Source organism: Electrophorus electricus, chromosome 24 (assembly GCF_041902795.1).
Source record: "Electrophorus electricus isolate QZ-2024a chromosome 24, ASM4190279v1, whole genome shotgun sequence".
NCBI lineage: Eukaryota > Metazoa > Chordata > Actinopteri > Gymnotiformes > Gymnotidae > Electrophorus > Electrophorus electricus.
In genome coordinates, this window is record NC_137520.1 from 9,618,065 (window position 1) to 9,634,096 (window position 16,032).

General features: G+C 42.9%; 1 protein-coding gene across 4 annotated transcripts in view; it reads right to left on the minus strand.

Moving 5' to 3' along the window:
- Nucleotides 1-16,032, minus strand: part of dnah12 (dynein, axonemal, heavy chain 12) — a 25,754-nt gene continuing 9,722 nt past the window's right edge. For 2 of the 4 annotated variants that reach the window (XM_081707230.1, XM_081707229.1), the window contains exons 27-73: nucleotides 15,702-15,941; nucleotides 15,332-15,577; nucleotides 15,119-15,238; nucleotides 14,917-15,026; nucleotides 14,357-14,540; nucleotides 14,106-14,246; nucleotides 13,833-13,916; nucleotides 13,466-13,654; nucleotides 13,185-13,304; nucleotides 12,612-12,800; nucleotides 12,199-12,350; nucleotides 11,915-12,053; nucleotides 11,640-11,806; nucleotides 10,945-11,500; nucleotides 10,615-10,793; nucleotides 10,235-10,427; nucleotides 9,978-10,139; nucleotides 9,647-9,841; nucleotides 9,388-9,521; nucleotides 9,131-9,293; nucleotides 8,878-8,958; nucleotides 8,594-8,770; nucleotides 8,280-8,411; nucleotides 8,094-8,183; nucleotides 7,863-8,003; nucleotides 7,382-7,623; nucleotides 7,111-7,258; nucleotides 6,744-6,889; nucleotides 6,361-6,575; nucleotides 5,887-6,079; nucleotides 5,540-5,732; nucleotides 5,264-5,436; nucleotides 4,961-5,101; nucleotides 4,669-4,827; nucleotides 4,365-4,509; nucleotides 4,103-4,253; nucleotides 3,741-3,994; nucleotides 3,492-3,632; nucleotides 2,801-2,938; nucleotides 2,210-2,443; nucleotides 1,913-2,101; nucleotides 1,645-1,748; nucleotides 1,214-1,418; nucleotides 853-990; nucleotides 628-719; nucleotides 461-528; nucleotides 1-329 (exon numbers count right to left, since the gene is read on the minus strand). In XM_081707230.1, the coding sequence (XP_081563356.1) occupies nucleotides 136-329; nucleotides 461-528; nucleotides 628-719; nucleotides 853-990; nucleotides 1,214-1,418; nucleotides 1,645-1,748; nucleotides 1,913-2,101; nucleotides 2,210-2,443; nucleotides 2,801-2,938; nucleotides 3,492-3,632; nucleotides 3,741-3,994; nucleotides 4,103-4,253; nucleotides 4,365-4,509; nucleotides 4,669-4,827; nucleotides 4,961-5,101; nucleotides 5,264-5,436; nucleotides 5,540-5,732; nucleotides 5,887-6,079; nucleotides 6,361-6,575; nucleotides 6,744-6,889; nucleotides 7,111-7,258; nucleotides 7,382-7,623; nucleotides 7,863-8,003; nucleotides 8,094-8,183; nucleotides 8,280-8,411; nucleotides 8,594-8,770; nucleotides 8,878-8,958; nucleotides 9,131-9,293; nucleotides 9,388-9,521; nucleotides 9,647-9,841; nucleotides 9,978-10,139; nucleotides 10,235-10,427; nucleotides 10,615-10,793; nucleotides 10,945-11,500; nucleotides 11,640-11,806; nucleotides 11,915-12,053; nucleotides 12,199-12,350; nucleotides 12,612-12,800; nucleotides 13,185-13,304; nucleotides 13,466-13,654; nucleotides 13,833-13,916; nucleotides 14,106-14,246; nucleotides 14,357-14,540; nucleotides 14,917-15,026; nucleotides 15,119-15,238; nucleotides 15,332-15,577; nucleotides 15,702-15,941 (7,947 nt within the window). In that variant the 3' untranslated portion in view covers nucleotides 1-135. Of the gene's footprint in view, nucleotides 330-460; nucleotides 529-627; nucleotides 720-852; nucleotides 991-1,213; nucleotides 1,419-1,644; nucleotides 1,749-1,912; nucleotides 2,102-2,209; nucleotides 2,444-2,800; nucleotides 2,939-3,491; nucleotides 3,633-3,740; nucleotides 3,995-4,102; nucleotides 4,254-4,364; nucleotides 4,510-4,668; nucleotides 4,828-4,960; nucleotides 5,102-5,263; nucleotides 5,437-5,539; nucleotides 5,733-5,886; nucleotides 6,080-6,360; nucleotides 6,576-6,743; nucleotides 6,890-7,110; nucleotides 7,259-7,381; nucleotides 7,624-7,862; nucleotides 8,004-8,093; nucleotides 8,184-8,279; nucleotides 8,412-8,593; nucleotides 8,771-8,877; nucleotides 8,959-9,130; nucleotides 9,294-9,387; nucleotides 9,522-9,646; nucleotides 9,842-9,977; nucleotides 10,140-10,234; nucleotides 10,428-10,614; nucleotides 10,794-10,896; nucleotides 11,501-11,639; nucleotides 11,807-11,914; nucleotides 12,054-12,198; nucleotides 12,351-12,611; nucleotides 12,801-13,184; nucleotides 13,305-13,465; nucleotides 13,655-13,832; nucleotides 13,917-14,105; nucleotides 14,247-14,356; nucleotides 14,541-14,916; nucleotides 15,027-15,118; nucleotides 15,239-15,331; nucleotides 15,578-15,701; nucleotides 15,942-16,032 lie in introns of all 4 variants that reach the window. The other 2 variants (XM_081707228.1, XM_081707227.1) reach the window with 2 other exon arrangements.

Below are 16,032 nucleotides of genomic sequence, written 5' to 3' on the forward strand. Positions count from 1 at the left end.
TATATTACGAGAACAATTTAATACAAAGCTTACAGAGCTGTTACAGCGGTGTTGTCTTTGCAAACATAAACAGCACAGTAGTTAACCCTATCTGAGGTCCAGTAAGATGCATGTGAAAGGTTAACTGGTGTGGGATTAACTGTGCAGCTGACAGAGCATGGCCACACCTCTCTTCACCCAGTGCTGGGGCCGCTTGCTGGTGGGCAGCATCATGGAGATGACAAAGTTAGTGGAGTGGCCTGTGGTGGACAGTGTGCCCTTACGTTCACTGGTCTTATACAGAGGACACACGAAGATGTTCTCTGCTTGTGTCATAACCCGCTTATCCGCTATGATGTAGAAATTTGAAAAGAATGATAATTATTGAACAGCTGATAAATATTGAAAACATAGGTTGGCACTGAAAATGCAGAATTGTGTCAAACAAGAGCTCTTTTCTTTCTGTAATATGTTCACTCACTTGGCTTTATCCAAATGATGGGGACTGAATCAAAGAGGACTTTGGGGAACTGTTCAGCTAAGACGCCACTGCATGGGGGGGGGGAAAAAAAAATCACTTTCAGATGGAGCTTCAAAGAACTAAATTTGAAATGTAAAAAAAAAAAAAGTTCTGTCATGTAAACAAACCTTTTTTTATCCCATCGTGCTCCATCCAGGAAGAGTCCATGAATGTAGACTCCATCCTCAGGGGAGGTGGTGGATGAGTCAATAGGCAATACCTGGGATATATAATAGAAGAAAAATCAAGCCCTACCACATTCTTTCAGGCATGCATCATCTAAACTCTATGCTTTCAACAGTCTAGTTATGTATATGTCAAAGGTATGAAGCTTCTGCATTTGTAGAGGATACCTCATAATGAAAGCCCAGGAGATCAATTGGAATAGAGTATTTCCTGGCATAGTTCTGCATGGCTCCTGTCAAGAAGGCTTGGGTAAAAAAGAATCCAGACAGCCAGAAGACATGGGGCTTGGTGGTGTCATACCAGTCCTGCAAGAACGCCAAGAAAGCCTCTCAATTGCTAGAGACAGCAGTAAAACACTGACAAAGTAATACGTAATGGTTCACCTATCAGAATATAGCATATCAGAAGTTTATGTTATGCATACAATTGGTTAATAATTGTATTCTTCATTTCAACTGAGCAAGTTTTAATTGACTGATGATCACTGTTTTGTTTTGTTTTTTAAAAAAAACAGCACATTGTTCTAACCCGCAGAAATTTGAGCCTGGCGAGCAAGTCAGTGATGTAGCTGCCCAGGGGCTTAAGACTGGGGTAAGAGCGCTTGGCCCACTTCTCTGGCACTTTGCCCACCAGCAGGCTGCCAGCTACGGCCTCCAGCTCGGCATCCATCACCACCAGCCCCTTAATAGCCTTCAGCAGGCTCTGAAGGCTCACACGGATGGTGCTGCACAAACTGAGGAAGGAAAGAAATAGGGAAGGAGAGAGATATATTATTCGGTAACTGTGTGTTCTGGCTGCTGCGCCAGAGAGCTGGTTCTTCTGTCTAGTGGTCCGAGTATACGTTTGCCACCTGGAAGACCTTGGCGTTCACTACATATATAATTAACATGAATGTCCCTGATCTTCTTTATGTGCTATTCACTGTGCTTTCTGATATCGAATTACTTTTGAAGACTTACTTATTATATCGTTCCATCTCTTGTACAAGGACAGTGTTCATGCTCTCTTCGTATAACACCGGGTATTTGGCGAGGGCAGACTCGATGTTAAAGTTCTCTGGAAGCTAGATGCACCAAAAGGTTTGACTGAAGTGAACACTGCATTAAAGGCAACTCTAGGAAATATGCAGCAGTGTAAATTTGCAGTTTTTAATATTTAGAAGTGTTTGTAGTTTCAATATTCGTGCACATTAATTTGTATCTGACGTGTGTGGAGTGAGTGATTTACTTTAGAGAGGATGTCGTTGGAAATGTCCAGTAGAATGCTGTCCCCTCCAGAGCTGCTTCCTCCCTTTGAGCCTCCTCCCTGAGTCAGGATCAGGGAGTCGAAGAGCAGCCTGGTCTGCTGCAGGTCTTTAGAGATGTCTACGTTCTCATGCATACCAAACACTTCTGGGTGCTGAGAAGAGGGCAGATTCTGCAATGGCAATTGCACAGAAATCCTTCTTAGCTTACTTTTCATATCCCTTGGGATCTAGCTCACATGTCACACGGCTGCCCTCCATGCTGAGCCAGTGGACCTCACCCTGATAAACTCCACATAGTCTTCGTAAGTGGACTTTGGAGGTGCGTAGTATTTGCCGCTGGGGGAAAATGTGTAACGGGGGTTCTCGATGATGTCCTGGTTATAGAAGTCGGTCAAGATGGTGAGAAGGAGACGGCGATCCCAGTCGTCTGTGACCCGGCCCCCGTAGTTACACTCTCCAGTCAGATAAGAGATGGCCTCAAAGGGAACCTCCTCATACTTCTGCACAAAGAGCTACGGCAGCGAGAGAAGAAAGGCTGAGTTAGGAGTAAATCGGGAGCTTGTCACAACAGGGTATCCGAGTATCTGTGCAAATCCCGTGGGTGCTAGTCCAAGCCTGGGCCTGGGTGTGTTCAAGCTGTGTTCGGGACAGTACAGTGACTGGCCAAGGAATCAGCAAGGTTGGCTAATGATAGGACACTTATCACACACCCGGTGCAGTTGATGTGTGTGCCAAAACACTGTAAATCATGGCTTCACTGGTCTATTGCTTCCAGCTATCTGAGGATTAAATTACTGTCTGTAAACTTACTGAGTATTTATGTAGCATATACATGTTGCAGTTTATGTTATTTAGGGAAGAACCTTCACCTGCAACTGTCTGATACTGATCCGCAGATCTGATTCGTTGAATCCATATGGAATGTTCCAACCCAATGGTCCAAACTTCTTTCTCTCCTGGACAAGGCCATGGAAGAAGCAAAGGCCATAGAGAAGCTTTTCCCAAACCTATAAACACAGAACAATGTGTGTAGTAACAAGAAAATTATTATTGTTGTTGGTGTTGTTATTATTATTATTATTAGTTTCATTTATATAGCGCCTTTCTTAAACTCAAATGATGTTAATGTAACGGCCCGAGTGCCACAGGGCACAGAGCAGGACGCACAGACTCCCTTGACGCTGTGGAACATTTATTGACATGAAACACAAATGACAATGGGGGCACTCACACAAATGAACAACAGTGAACACAAATAAACAGTTTTTAAACAATGTGAACATTAACATAGACATAAACATACATAAACATCAACGATGGCTAATGCTAATATACACCGACACTAACATCAACATCAACAATGACCAACAATGAGGCATGCACTGACGGAGGTTTAAATAGACAGACAAACACTCAACGTTAAACCCTGTGCAGGTGCGTGCCATCACGGAGGGTGTGGCTACAAATGAGGGTGAACCCCGCTGCACGCAGCAGGCCGTGCCAGGTGACTCGCTGGGGGGAGTGTTCCATGACAGTTAACCAGCGTGTCCACTCACTCACCAATTCTTTGTTTGGGCATGCTGAGAAGAACTCGGGGTCAGAGACAGGGTCAGTTAGGTAGGACTGCAGCAGGTTCAGCCGAAGGCCTGTAGGCGGCTCGTTCGTCATCTTCACCCCGTTCTGCAGGATGGTCACTGGGAACTGACCAACCATATTGTGAATTGTAATGAATTGTGATCTTACACAGTATTCTGAAAAGCTTCTGCAGGTGTACAAGATGTTTTAGGCCAAGACAGAATAGACAGATACCATGGGGGAGGGGTAGCTAGTGAGCCACAGGCGGAAATCTGGGTGGCACGTGTCTGGGCTGAAGTCCTCACAAATCTTCTCTAACATGGACATCCAAGATACAGCCAGGTGACAATTCTGCAGGCACACCCATGTGCCCTCCTTCATTGCTGAGCAGATCATCTTCACAGCTATAGGGCCTTGGCCCTGACCCAGTGAGATCGACTTGAACTTGGTGCCACCCATGTTCTTGTCATTTGCAAACTTCAGCAAACCTTTGCATATGAAAAAGAACTTTCAGTGTTTGGTCAGAGATCTGTCAGAATGGATCAGAGTTAGGACCAAACTGGTGAAAAGTGCTTAGAGTAGCATGCGGTACATACTGGCCATAGGGTCTGCTCCAGGAGACAGCACAAAGACCAGTGGTATAGTAGAGTTGGAATCATTGTAGCTCTTACTCAGATCAAATGGGGGTGGTTCAACAAACCTTTTGCCAAGTTTGTCAGTCACATAATTAGCAATGGCTGGTTCAATCTTCAAAATAATACAGGAAAAGTATGATACTAAGGGTGCTAATACAGTATATATGTATTTATAAAAGTAAATATGACAGATATTTACAAAAAAGAACAAATAATATCTCACTTTGTCTGGTCTAAGGCAACGGTAGATGATCATTTTTTGAAATTCATTGAGTTTGTCGCACCATGGTTTTGGCAGTGGAGTGTTATAAGGCTCCTTGCTGTCATAAATAGGCAGGAAGTCCCCAGGTGTCTTGGTAAAACTCTCCCTACATTCGTCCAAGAAACACACAATATATAATTTGACTACAGTAACAGCAGGCCATCTACTTCTGGGGACAAATGATCTGACAGGGGGAACAGAGCAGAATATGTTACTGAATATATTTTAAAGCAGGTCAAGCTGGCAAAGACAAAGAGATGCAGACTTGAGGCCCTGCAGGCCAGGCAGGTCACTGGCTCGACAGATCTCGTCCCAGCTTCTGTCTTGCAGCCAGCTGGGGTCAGCATTTGGGACATCGTTCTGTAGACCCACGCCGCCCGTGAGCAGGAACATGAACTCCGGGTACTCAACCTCCTTCTTAGCCCTGAGGAAAACAGGGAGGAAGCCAGATGACAGGCTCGCGAGGCAGAAGTGCAGTTGTCCCATTCAGGTGTGAGACACTGCTGTGCAAGCACGCTTTAATAATACCAATACTGGTGTAGTCGGAGCTGACTTACAGTAGCAAATTAGAGCAGAGCAGGAAGGAGAAAAGCAGCTTGTCCTTCTCAAAGAGAGACCGGCACACGTTGCAATAGAGGTTGTAGGTGAAGTGGTCAATTAGGTACCTCAATCTCCTGTCTAGAATCTTAGACTTGTTGCTGAAATATGGAATCAAATACTTCAATTAATATGGGCCAGAAAAACAGAGATTTCCTTTTTAAAAAGTCTTATTCCAGCGGTGTCTAAATGAGCATATATATATATATATATATATATATATATATATATATATATATATATATATATATATATATCTTTACCTGTCCTGTATGGAGTTGATATAGAGGTTGACAAACCAGTTGAGTGAGTATTGGTACATGGGGTCAATGTTTGTGAGATCTGCGATGCTGAAAAACAAGATGGAAGAGTGCTTGGCAATGGCTCTGTAACCTTCTCTTGACTCCGCTATCTCGATCTCAGTCTTCTCTGCAATCTGAATGTTCACAGAAAAAAACAAAACATATTGAAAGTCTGAGGAAAAAAAAGACATAATCCGCCCCTGTCACAATACTTCAGTGTCTTTCAAAGCTGCTGACCTGCTGTTTCTTGGAGATCTCATTAGACATTATTTTAGCGGAGTCCAGGATCTGGATAGCGCTCTCGTCCTCCAGGATGTTCCCCTCTGAGGACTGCAGAGTCTCCAGAATTTTGTCCTCAATCTCTTTCAGCTGTTTCTTATTGGCAGCAGATTGTAGTATTAAGGCATTCCGCTCCTCCTCCAACTCTGGCCTATAAAGCATATGCGTCATATGAATATTTAACATCTCACTAGATGCCTATCTAGTATCTCAATAGCCAATTAAATTCATATTCATAAATTCATATTCAAAGGAAGGTCAGAGTGTGTATGTGCATGCATGCAGACACACATGCTGGTCATCACCTCTCCTTAGCCACCACAATGCCTAGCAGCTGGTCTTCCAGGCCCTCTGGAGTGATCATGAAGTTGAGCAGAGACACTTTGGTAGCCAGCTCAGGCAGATAATGAGGGTTTCTTAGTTTAGTGGTGATGTAGAAGCGGAAATCACTAGAATACTCGATCACACTCTCCCCCAGCCTGATGCAGTCCATACCTCCTGCACGCAGAAAACATCCATAAAATCATGTTTCAGTGACTGGCATTTATTCCCATACAGAACGCTACCACATCTTGACAAAGTGGTTAAACTCATTGCTAAACTTTTATTTTACTACATAGGGCCTGAGTCATTAATATCAAAACAGTTTATAAAAAACACCATGGGATATTTTCCCTGACACGGGTTAGGCCTTAATCTTGTAATAATTTACAAAGATTGGCTTCTTTTGAATCAGAGGAATCAGAAATCATCAGATGCCATAAACTGATGCCATGTACCTTGTTTGAATATCTGTTTGAGCAATAGGGGCTCTAAGGATGGGTCCAGGTCCTCTCCCACATTCTCTAGCAGTAAGGGAGTACCAAACTGGATGCAATTCTCCAGGGTCCTCATGTAGTCTGCATCGGTAAGCTTGATCACATTCAGATTATTCTCCCTCTCTGAGTTTTTGACCCACTTGTTGGCCTGACTCTGTGGGTCAATCATCAACGGCCTGCAAATATATGGGAATATGTTCTAACCTCAGAGCAGCTCAGCCATATCCTTGGAGATCGAGGGATAATCAGGTGGATAAAATATGAAAGAAATAATTGAATAAAAATAAATAAAATAATATATAAAATACGTTGCTCTGCTTGAAGATGTATTTGTGGAGACGTACCATCTTCTGGAGTTGCTCACTATGACCCCATTGTCGATAGAGAAGCTGTCGGTGGGAAGGCCAGAGATGTTCCAGGTCCTGATCTTGATTGGGTCACCAAGGGTTTTACTCAGAGAGAAGTAATCTGAGGACGGGATCTTCTTGGACTAAAAAGAGCAATAGACTTCACTACAATTATAAAAATACTATAATTTATATTATAATTATACTATAATATAAAGTCATGATTATAGTACTTTAAATGAGTATAGGCAGCAATGGAAGACTGGAGTTGTAACGAAATGGGACAACCAGATATAGAAACAGCAATGAAAACATATTTATGTGACATTTTGTTATTTCGGCACATGTACAGCGAGTGCTGTACCTTACAGAGCTTGGTCCACTCTTTAGTACAGTCCTGACGGAAGCCTGCAGTGAAGGCCCCGAGATAAGCAATCACACCAGCTGAGATCAGCACATCACCTGTCAAATTGTCATAGGTGTTTTGAAGGTCATCTGCTGCTTTTGACCACCTGTAAGACAGAGAAAAGCCTCAGAGAACTTTTATTTCTTTCACCAAGATCTTAAACATAGTTCTATTTCATAACTCCTAGGCTTTGAAAGGAAAATATTGTCGTGCTTAAAGATCGATTAACCTGGTCTTTTCTCCACCCAAGCCCCCGATGAGCTTTTCGGCTCTCTCCAGCTTGCGGGCACAGAGGTCCACCTGGAACTCTAGCTGAGCCTTCTCCTCAGTCTTCTCCTCAAATGTCTTCTGCAGAGAGGCCAGGCGGTCCTCCACCTCCTTGAGCTCAGCCCTCTTCTCATTCAGCAGGGCCATAGTGGTGGCCAGAGACTGCTGAGCCACAGCCAGGCTAGCCTTCTTAGGGGCCACGACCTGAAACAGCAGCACTAGTTAGAGTTTACATGCTGTTGAATATTATGTTAAGGAAGCTATTGTGAAAGAGACTCAGTTAGCTTACCTGGTTAAAAGTTAATGAGCAAATGAATGAGTTAGAACAGTTTCCAAGAGTAACGGCGACAACATGAAACAGGTAAATGCAGATGCATGAAGATGAGAGATGGAGAAAAAAAGATGGCAGAGATGAGGTGACTGATAGATGCAGGCTTGCATACCTTTGCTACTCTGTCATAAACTTCCATGGCAGTGATCCATTTGCACAAGCCCTCAGCTGCAGAGGAGGCCTTGGCCACTTTAGTCGGGTCAAAGTCAGGATTGGTCATATATTCACTACGGATTTTGTGCATGACCGGTGCCTTTCACAAAGTGACATTAGTAAGATACATCAGCAAAAGAAAATTAATTCAGTCACCATTACACTGATCTTTAAAATAAAATACACTCACAGGAATGTTGTCCTTGTCATATTCTTTTAGGTCTCTGAGGAAATTCAGGTCTCCAAGCAGTTTCTTGCTTGGACCCCAATATTCCAGAATCTATAGATATGGTGTAAACATGTAGATAGTTAACACAGTAAGTAAAAGAGTAGCTTGGCAGTCTAAAGTAATGAATACTGAATTTATTTCCTTAACCTTCTGTCCTGTTCCAGCACGGTCATTGATCTTCTCAGGTTTGATGTCCTTCATTACACACACTGCTGCCATCACCAGCTTAACACCAGATGGAGGGTTTTTCATAGACTTTACAATTGTAATGTCAGAGGGCTAAGCAAACAAAGAAAGACAACAAAAGCAAAATAAAAAATCTAAACAAAACAAAAAAATGGCTGTCTAGAACCAGTAAAACTCAATGATTTTAGGCACCTGTTTTGTGCTTTAAATCAAACACTACACTACAAGAGATGTGTGGTAGACTGGCAGTATTCGGAGCCCTCCCTGATTCAGACCTTCAGTGTGTCAAGAGCAGAGAGCGCAGCCTCTAGTGCAGGGATGGCCTTGGCAAGATCACTCTCACACTCGTTCTTCAGAGCCTGAGCTTCGTTGGCCTTCTGAGTGGCTGCCTCTTCGTCCACGCGCACAACTTTACTCTTAGCTTCCACCTGCACGGATTCCACCTCTATCACCTGCAACACAGCAACAGTTTTGTTTGTGAAGGTTTTGGGGTTTTTTCACAACAGCTTTTGTATGAGTACATAAGCGAGTAGCAGTTATACTGACGAGCCTTTCTTACCTCCATCATTTTTCTGTTGTCAATCTTGGCCTTTTCCAGTTTTGGCTGCAAGTCTACAAGCTCCTTCTTCATTTCACCCACCTACATGAACATAATTATTTACACACATTACAGATAAATTTTAAAAACATTGTTTTTACATCACAATATAATGAAAATGTGTTCCAAAGTTGACAAAAATAGCACTGTCCACATTGTGACATGTCTAAAGATAGAAAAATAAAGGGCAGAATGCATAAAACAGAAAGATCACCTGAGATTCAGCAAAAGCCAGTTTGTCCAGTCCATTAGTATATCTTTTCTTAGCCTTCATTACAGTGTCTTGTTTCTGACTAAGCAGCAGTCTGAATGCTGCTATGAGCTCCAAATAAGAAGTAGGAGTCACATAGTTATGGCGACCAAGCTCTGACAGAAATCTGGCAAAACAAAATGCTTTCATTGTTTTTTTTATAGACTAATATAAAAGAGTCAGAGTAATGATATGGTTGGTAGCTGATTAGGCTTGCGTGCCTCGTGGACAGTTGAAGAGCAGAAGTATGGAAAGTCTTGCAGATCAGCATAACTTCCCGCCGCTCGTGGTCACTCATCTCCACTGTCTCTAAGAACTTGTTGGCCACTCGCTCCAGTGCCTCTTCAGGCCAAGGCTGAGAGGAACAACTGACTTACATGTCTAAAAGAGGCTGGCATGTTGCTGACATATTGCTAATTTTATACATCAGTACTAAATTCCACTAATTTCAATCCACTAAACCACTAACTGCTGACTTACCTGGAACCAGTTGATTGTGCAACAGTTGATAAGAGAGGGGAACTGTCTGAGGCGGTTTCTGAAAGCATCCCCTATTGGACTGAATGCCACCACTATGTGCAAGTTCTCTCTACAGCGATTCACAAAGTAGGCAAACAGAGCCAAGGGGCTGAATTCCAAAATCTTGTTGCCAGCCTGGGCGATGGGCCGCACGGCCTGGGTTGAAACAGAGATTATTAACTAGCATTCCACTGCATAATTGTCAATATCCTACTGATTTAAATAGGGGAAAAAGTCTCTAGGGAAGGTCTGCAATAGTCACTGCTTAATATTCTGCTAAAACATACAGCACCTCCATGATCTCCTGCTTCTCATCCACAGCGAATATATTTGGAACCTCCCCTGTGTTAAGGACACTGTCCACATCCTCCAAAAAGGCCTCCTCTTTTATCTGGGCATCTGTGAGCAGGAGCACCATTTTCTGACCCTTCACACCTGCTTTCTTTAGCAGACCCTGAGTATTGGACAAATGCACCTCAAGTATTAATGGAGAATGCTGCAGGTATTTTGGTCACTTTTATAGCCATCCTGCACGAGGGAATAGCACACCTTGAGGTCATCCCTCCACTCGGTCATGCCGTAGTTCTTGGAGATCTCAGGCTGGAACAGAATCATGTCAGCCATGAAGGTGGCCAGCCTGGTGATGGACTGGCGACCACTTCCCCCAACGCCCACCAGCAGAGCATTTCCTCCCGGCTGCTTCAGAATGCGGCTAATCCTCGACAGGTGCTCCAGGACGTAACTGCCACAGGTAATATAATGCTTTCAACTTCATATTAAAGTTTATGAATTTGCCAGCAACAACAATATTCTTTGCATCTGTCTGAGGACACCTTACCTTGTTCCTTCAGCTTTCCAGATTTGTATTGGACGTTTACAAAGCTAAACAGTCACTGTACATCGGAGTGTGTAGAAGAATAAGAAGTTACCAGAAGATGACCAGGTTCATGCAGTTCTTGTGTGTCTGGTTGTACTCCACCAGGCAAGACTCCACCACCTGACTGAAGCGCTCCATGTTGGGGACCTCTGCATATAGTCTTTCACTGGCATCTACATCAGGGGTCATGTAGTCTCCAAATAACAAGTTCCTCATATCCTCCTCGCAGAGCTGATGTGGAAGTGCAAAAATGTAAACACACTACCAGTTCCCTATTTCTGTGTTACTTGTTAATCATGATGATCACGCCTACCTACTGCATAATCACACGTACCCAAAACTTGTTCCTGTTTGCATTGTATTCAGAGATGTTGGTACTTACAGACCTTTCCCCAATCTTCAGGTGCTCAAAGACCACATCAAAGCTCTCCCTGAAGTGCACCTTTACAATGTCATTCATGAGTGTGTAGAGCCAGGCTCGGTCCTGGTCATCCACCAGCCGATCGTAGAAAACGCGGAACACCTCGTGGACGAACAGGCGGATCAGGGTACGCTTGCTCTCCAGAGATTCTTTCCTCAGCAGCAGGCATCCCTGCACCACTCGGGAGAAATCCCGCAGGTTGAACGTGTAGTGAGACTTGGTTGGGGTGGGAAGCAGGTTTTCCATCGCCTTTTTATAAACCTCTAGAGTACCAGCCACTATCTGGCTGCCAATGGTGAAGCAGTCAGGTGGGAAGCCATTGTTACGGAAGTAGGAGGCTACCACAGTAGAGAATATGCGTGACATAGTGTCATCACTGAATGCGTTGATGCTACAGATGTTAAAGTGGCGCAGGAAACGAGGGGTCACTGCATTCCTCCCACCACCAGGGGGACCCATGGCTGAGATCAGCTGCAGATCAACCAGGGTGATTTTCGTTGTGTCCTTTAGGTCATACCTGGTAAATAAACACAGTTTCAACATATTAAAACGCAGACAAATCCAGAAAAGGATCAACAGACAGGTATAGTTTACCATCTGGACATGCTGTATGCTAATTAAAATGCTCCTAATCAAACTTCCTAATCAAAACATACCAGTTCCCGTGGTCAAAGTACTGCCGAAGCAGCTCAATAGGGGGCTGTGCCCCAAACACTTCCATTGCCGGCATGTTCATGTCGTCCACAAAAATTATGCATTTCTTTCCCATGGGCGGTCCAAATACCCCCTTTCTTCTCTTATCCAGCCTGGACATAATTATATTCTACACAGAAGACAAGAAGATGTAAGTGTTATAGTGTTATTCCCTCTTATATATACACAACCTGACAGGACTGTGGTATAAGATTCACTTAAGGAAGAGGCTAATTACCTGACTCTGGTTCGCACTAGTGCGTGCTGAGAAGTTGATAAAAAAGGGAAGGTAGCGATCCTTGTCAAGATGGTTCATCAGTTTCTCCTTTACATAAACAGACTTTCCAGTGCCAGTGGGACCAACAAAAAGCAGAGGCCTGTTAATCAGCACACACAAATAGGGCTTTTTAAATCCCAGCACCCTTCAAGTCACAGCAGCCTTGAATGTAGATATTTTTCTTAATATTTTTTTATCCATTTTAATAATGAAACTTTTCTCCTTTCCTGAGTCCAACCACTTACACGCCATAGTTAATGCAGAGGTCCATCAAGTAGGTGTAGCGCACTGTGTCAATTGTAGGGACAATGATGTCCTGCACTTTGGTGTTTTTGTCCCCTAATGTGACGTTTTTTATTGATTCGTTCCAGTGAACCCAACGGCCTTTTCCTTTGAACTGCAAACAGGAGCAAAAAGAGACATATCCGAGTATTCAAGTAAAGCAAGACACAATGGTCATCCCAGCCACATATGAGTGTATAATCTGATGAAATAAAACCCATTGCCTCCGTGCGACATATAAGGCAAAGCCTGAGTTTATAAAAGCGCAGAGTTCAATTGAACAGACGAAAAAAATGGTTCACAATGACTACACACAATGCCTTTCCTCACTCATATAGATTTCAAAAACGATGCCTAAACAAAAGATAATAAATACCTCATAGGAGTAGTCATAAACAAGACACTTTTCATCAAAAGGGCATTCCCATTTTGAAACAGTTGCTGGGATGGGGTGCTCTTTTGATTTTCCTGCTAGGATTTCCCTGATAAACTCATCAAATCTTTCACGGCTATCTCCATCACAGCTCCCACCAACAGACCACACCAAGGAAAAGGCAAATGCCGCCTGTATAAAGCACAAAACTTGTATGTTTCCATAGTGAGCAGCCAAACAGCAATCCACTGCAATTTCCGAAAAGCCAAAAAATCCATTTACAGATACTTTTGATGCACAAGACAATACAGTTTAATGGTTTAAAACATAACTGTTAAAAAATGTAAAATAAATTAATGTATAGCATATATAGTCAGTGTAATTAGTGTAATTTTCAGTGTACAGTCAAAGGTCTTTCAAAGTAATCAAATCATATTGCTGACACTAATAGTTTACCTTACTAATTATAGTAGGTAATGAATCTTTTATAATAGAAACAGAAAAATAATCTTGCTTTATTTCTGGGGTTTTTGTGTTAATCACACATTGTAGCCCAGATTTAAAATCAGTGTTTACCATGATCCATGTGTGTATATTCTTGTTACCAGGTTCTTCAGTTGCAGGGTCCGTAAGCAACATTTCAAAGAGTCGTGTAAGAGAAACAACTGTACTGCTGTTACTGGTGGAAACAACCTCCTGTATTAGAAATAAGTGATCAGAACTGAGGCTGGACTATAATAATTACAATCATTTGGATCCATACATTATTAGAAAATAAATTTTAAAAATGTAATAATGTGGTGAGTAATCAATGATGTCACTTAAAACACAAGTAGGTGAAGGACTGATATACCTACCCTACAGTTTTTTCTTAACATCTTGAGTGATGGGGGAACCAGCCAATTAAACAGCTCAAGCAACAATGTGGAATTCTCCTGGGTCTGCAGAGGTTGTGGCAACGTGTTTAGCCAGGACTGCACCAAAGGAAGCCATCCCAGCTGAGACGGCTCCATGTAGATCATTCCACAGCGGCTCACCGTGGCAGGCTGGAAGAGAAAGTCCACACTGTTTAAAGAAGTACAGTGGTACGCTCCTAAAGGCCTTTTGCTTAGATCAGCAAATCCACAACATCACCAAAATAGGTAATGAGGAAAGCTTTTGGATGCAAATTTAATTTGAGGTATTATAGGCTGGCATGCACAACAATGTGTGAAGAAGTCTTACTGAGGCCTGAGACAGATCCATGGCCTCAAAAATCAGACTCATCTGGTTGGACATCTGGATAATTTCTCCACTCATAAGACACAGCTGAAAGAGAAACCTTTATTTATTACCAGATTACACATCTTGTCACAAAGATGGCCAGGGGGCCCTGATGTAGAGTTTCCACAACAACAAAGCTATGACTGTTAACAAGATGACATCAACATTAAAACATAAATGATAAAGTACTCAAGGCTAAAAGCAAACAAGTTCAAGTTGATCCAAAACCCCTGCCTTTTTGTTGTCATCCAGAACAGTGTTCATGCTCTCGATCCAAAGTGTGTCTATGGGTCCATCAAACACCACCCACTTCCTGTCCGGGGTATCTACTGAGGCAAACTCTCGAAATGTATTTGCCACAATCCCATCTGTCCACTTTGGGAGGGGGAAAAAAGCCCAGATTGTTTAAGTGTGAACTTGTAGACCACCAACCATTCCAGATGAATTGAAAAGATTTGGTGGAGAAAGAGCCAGCTGAAACCAACCTCGTGGGACACGGGGTCAAACTGGCCGAAGAGCTGGCCCATAGTGATGGATTTAGGGTTGACAGTGCGGTACTGGACTTTTTCTTCTTCGTTGTAACCCCTCTGATTCATGAGTGTGAGGGTGTCAGCTAACACATGGAGCACTTTGGTTTTGCCAGCAAACGGATCACCAACAAGCATGAAGCTAAGGAGCAAACAGACAGGAAAACACACTGTCATGTGCCTGTTTCACTCTGTAATTCAAAGGAATTACACATTTTTTCACATTTTGGAGGTTTTTTAATTTTTGTTCCACTTATCTTCCACTATTATCAAATTCCCAGCTGCTGTACATCTCCGTATTGTACAATAAGTTGGAGAATGTTCATGACCATGTGTGTGACCTAAAGTACACCTCTGATTTACTGGTATCACTCTGAGGAGATCTATGCCATGTGTACTGTTCCATTAATATACTACTCAATGTATTCTCGTGCGTTTTCCACCACAGATGGCAATGATGTTGCTGGAAATTGAACTCTGATGAATCCTGTATGCTTTGTAAAAGAGCATGCACTTACCCATGACGCACGATCATCATCTCATAGGTCTGGATCATCTTATCCAGGAAAACGTTCACAGGCTGGACATTGTGGTTTTTACAGCATTCATGAGCACAAGCCAGAAAGAGCTAAAGTAAAAGGAGGGATAATAGACAACAATATAATGAATGTTTTTACACCATTAGTATAAGTGAGTTTTGAAGAATCTCTGAGCCCTCACCTGATAGTCAGCCACAGGGAGAGAGACACCAGGGAAGAGGTCACTGGTGATTCCATTGAAGAGAGGAATGTCATGGGATAGAAACTTGGGCTCATTCACATCCTTGATAGACCGTAGAAGCTAACCAAAAAAACATAATTTGTTTGAGTCTCAGCATACATAGCACAATTTTTCAACTGAAATATTTTTAGACATACTATCCTTTTCCCTCACAATAATATCTTCATTTTCATTTGGAAACTTAAGTTTGAGGTTTCCTGCTGCCACCAGTACTGCTTTGACTGCTCTCATGCCATAGTCGTAGTGAAACTGGGAGGACAGTTGCTCAGAGCACAGCCTGTAGGTCATAACTATCTTCACTGAAAGTGGCTTAGCATTCAAGAAGCCAAAGGAGTACAGAGAGATCTCTGCGATAAGGGCATAGTTTGGAACCATCATTGCAACAGTTCTGAACAAAACCTGGAAAACACACAAGAGAAGTACACTTTCAGCAGTGATCATTCATACAGGATATATCGCACATAGTACCAAAAGAAACCACTTAAACCATTTCATGCCCAAGAAGAAACGAGACTGTTGTCACCTTAAGGTTATCTGGAAGCTCAGACCTTCCAGCATATCCAGGGTTCATGGTGATGGCTACAAAACAGTTGGGGTTGAGGCGAAGCTCTGTGCCCTCAAAATCAAAGAGCTCCAGCTTCATCTCAATGGCTCTCTGGATGCACAATATCTGCTGGGCGACCACAGACAGCACCTCCAGCTCGATGCGGTTAAACTCGTCGAAACAGGCCCATGCACCCGAGGACGCCAGCCCTTTAAAGAACTGAGGAGAGGACAGGAAACACAAGCCCAGATTCAGAAAACTTCATTGTCTATCACCAAAATGAGACCAAAAAGTGTTGTTAAATGTGAGC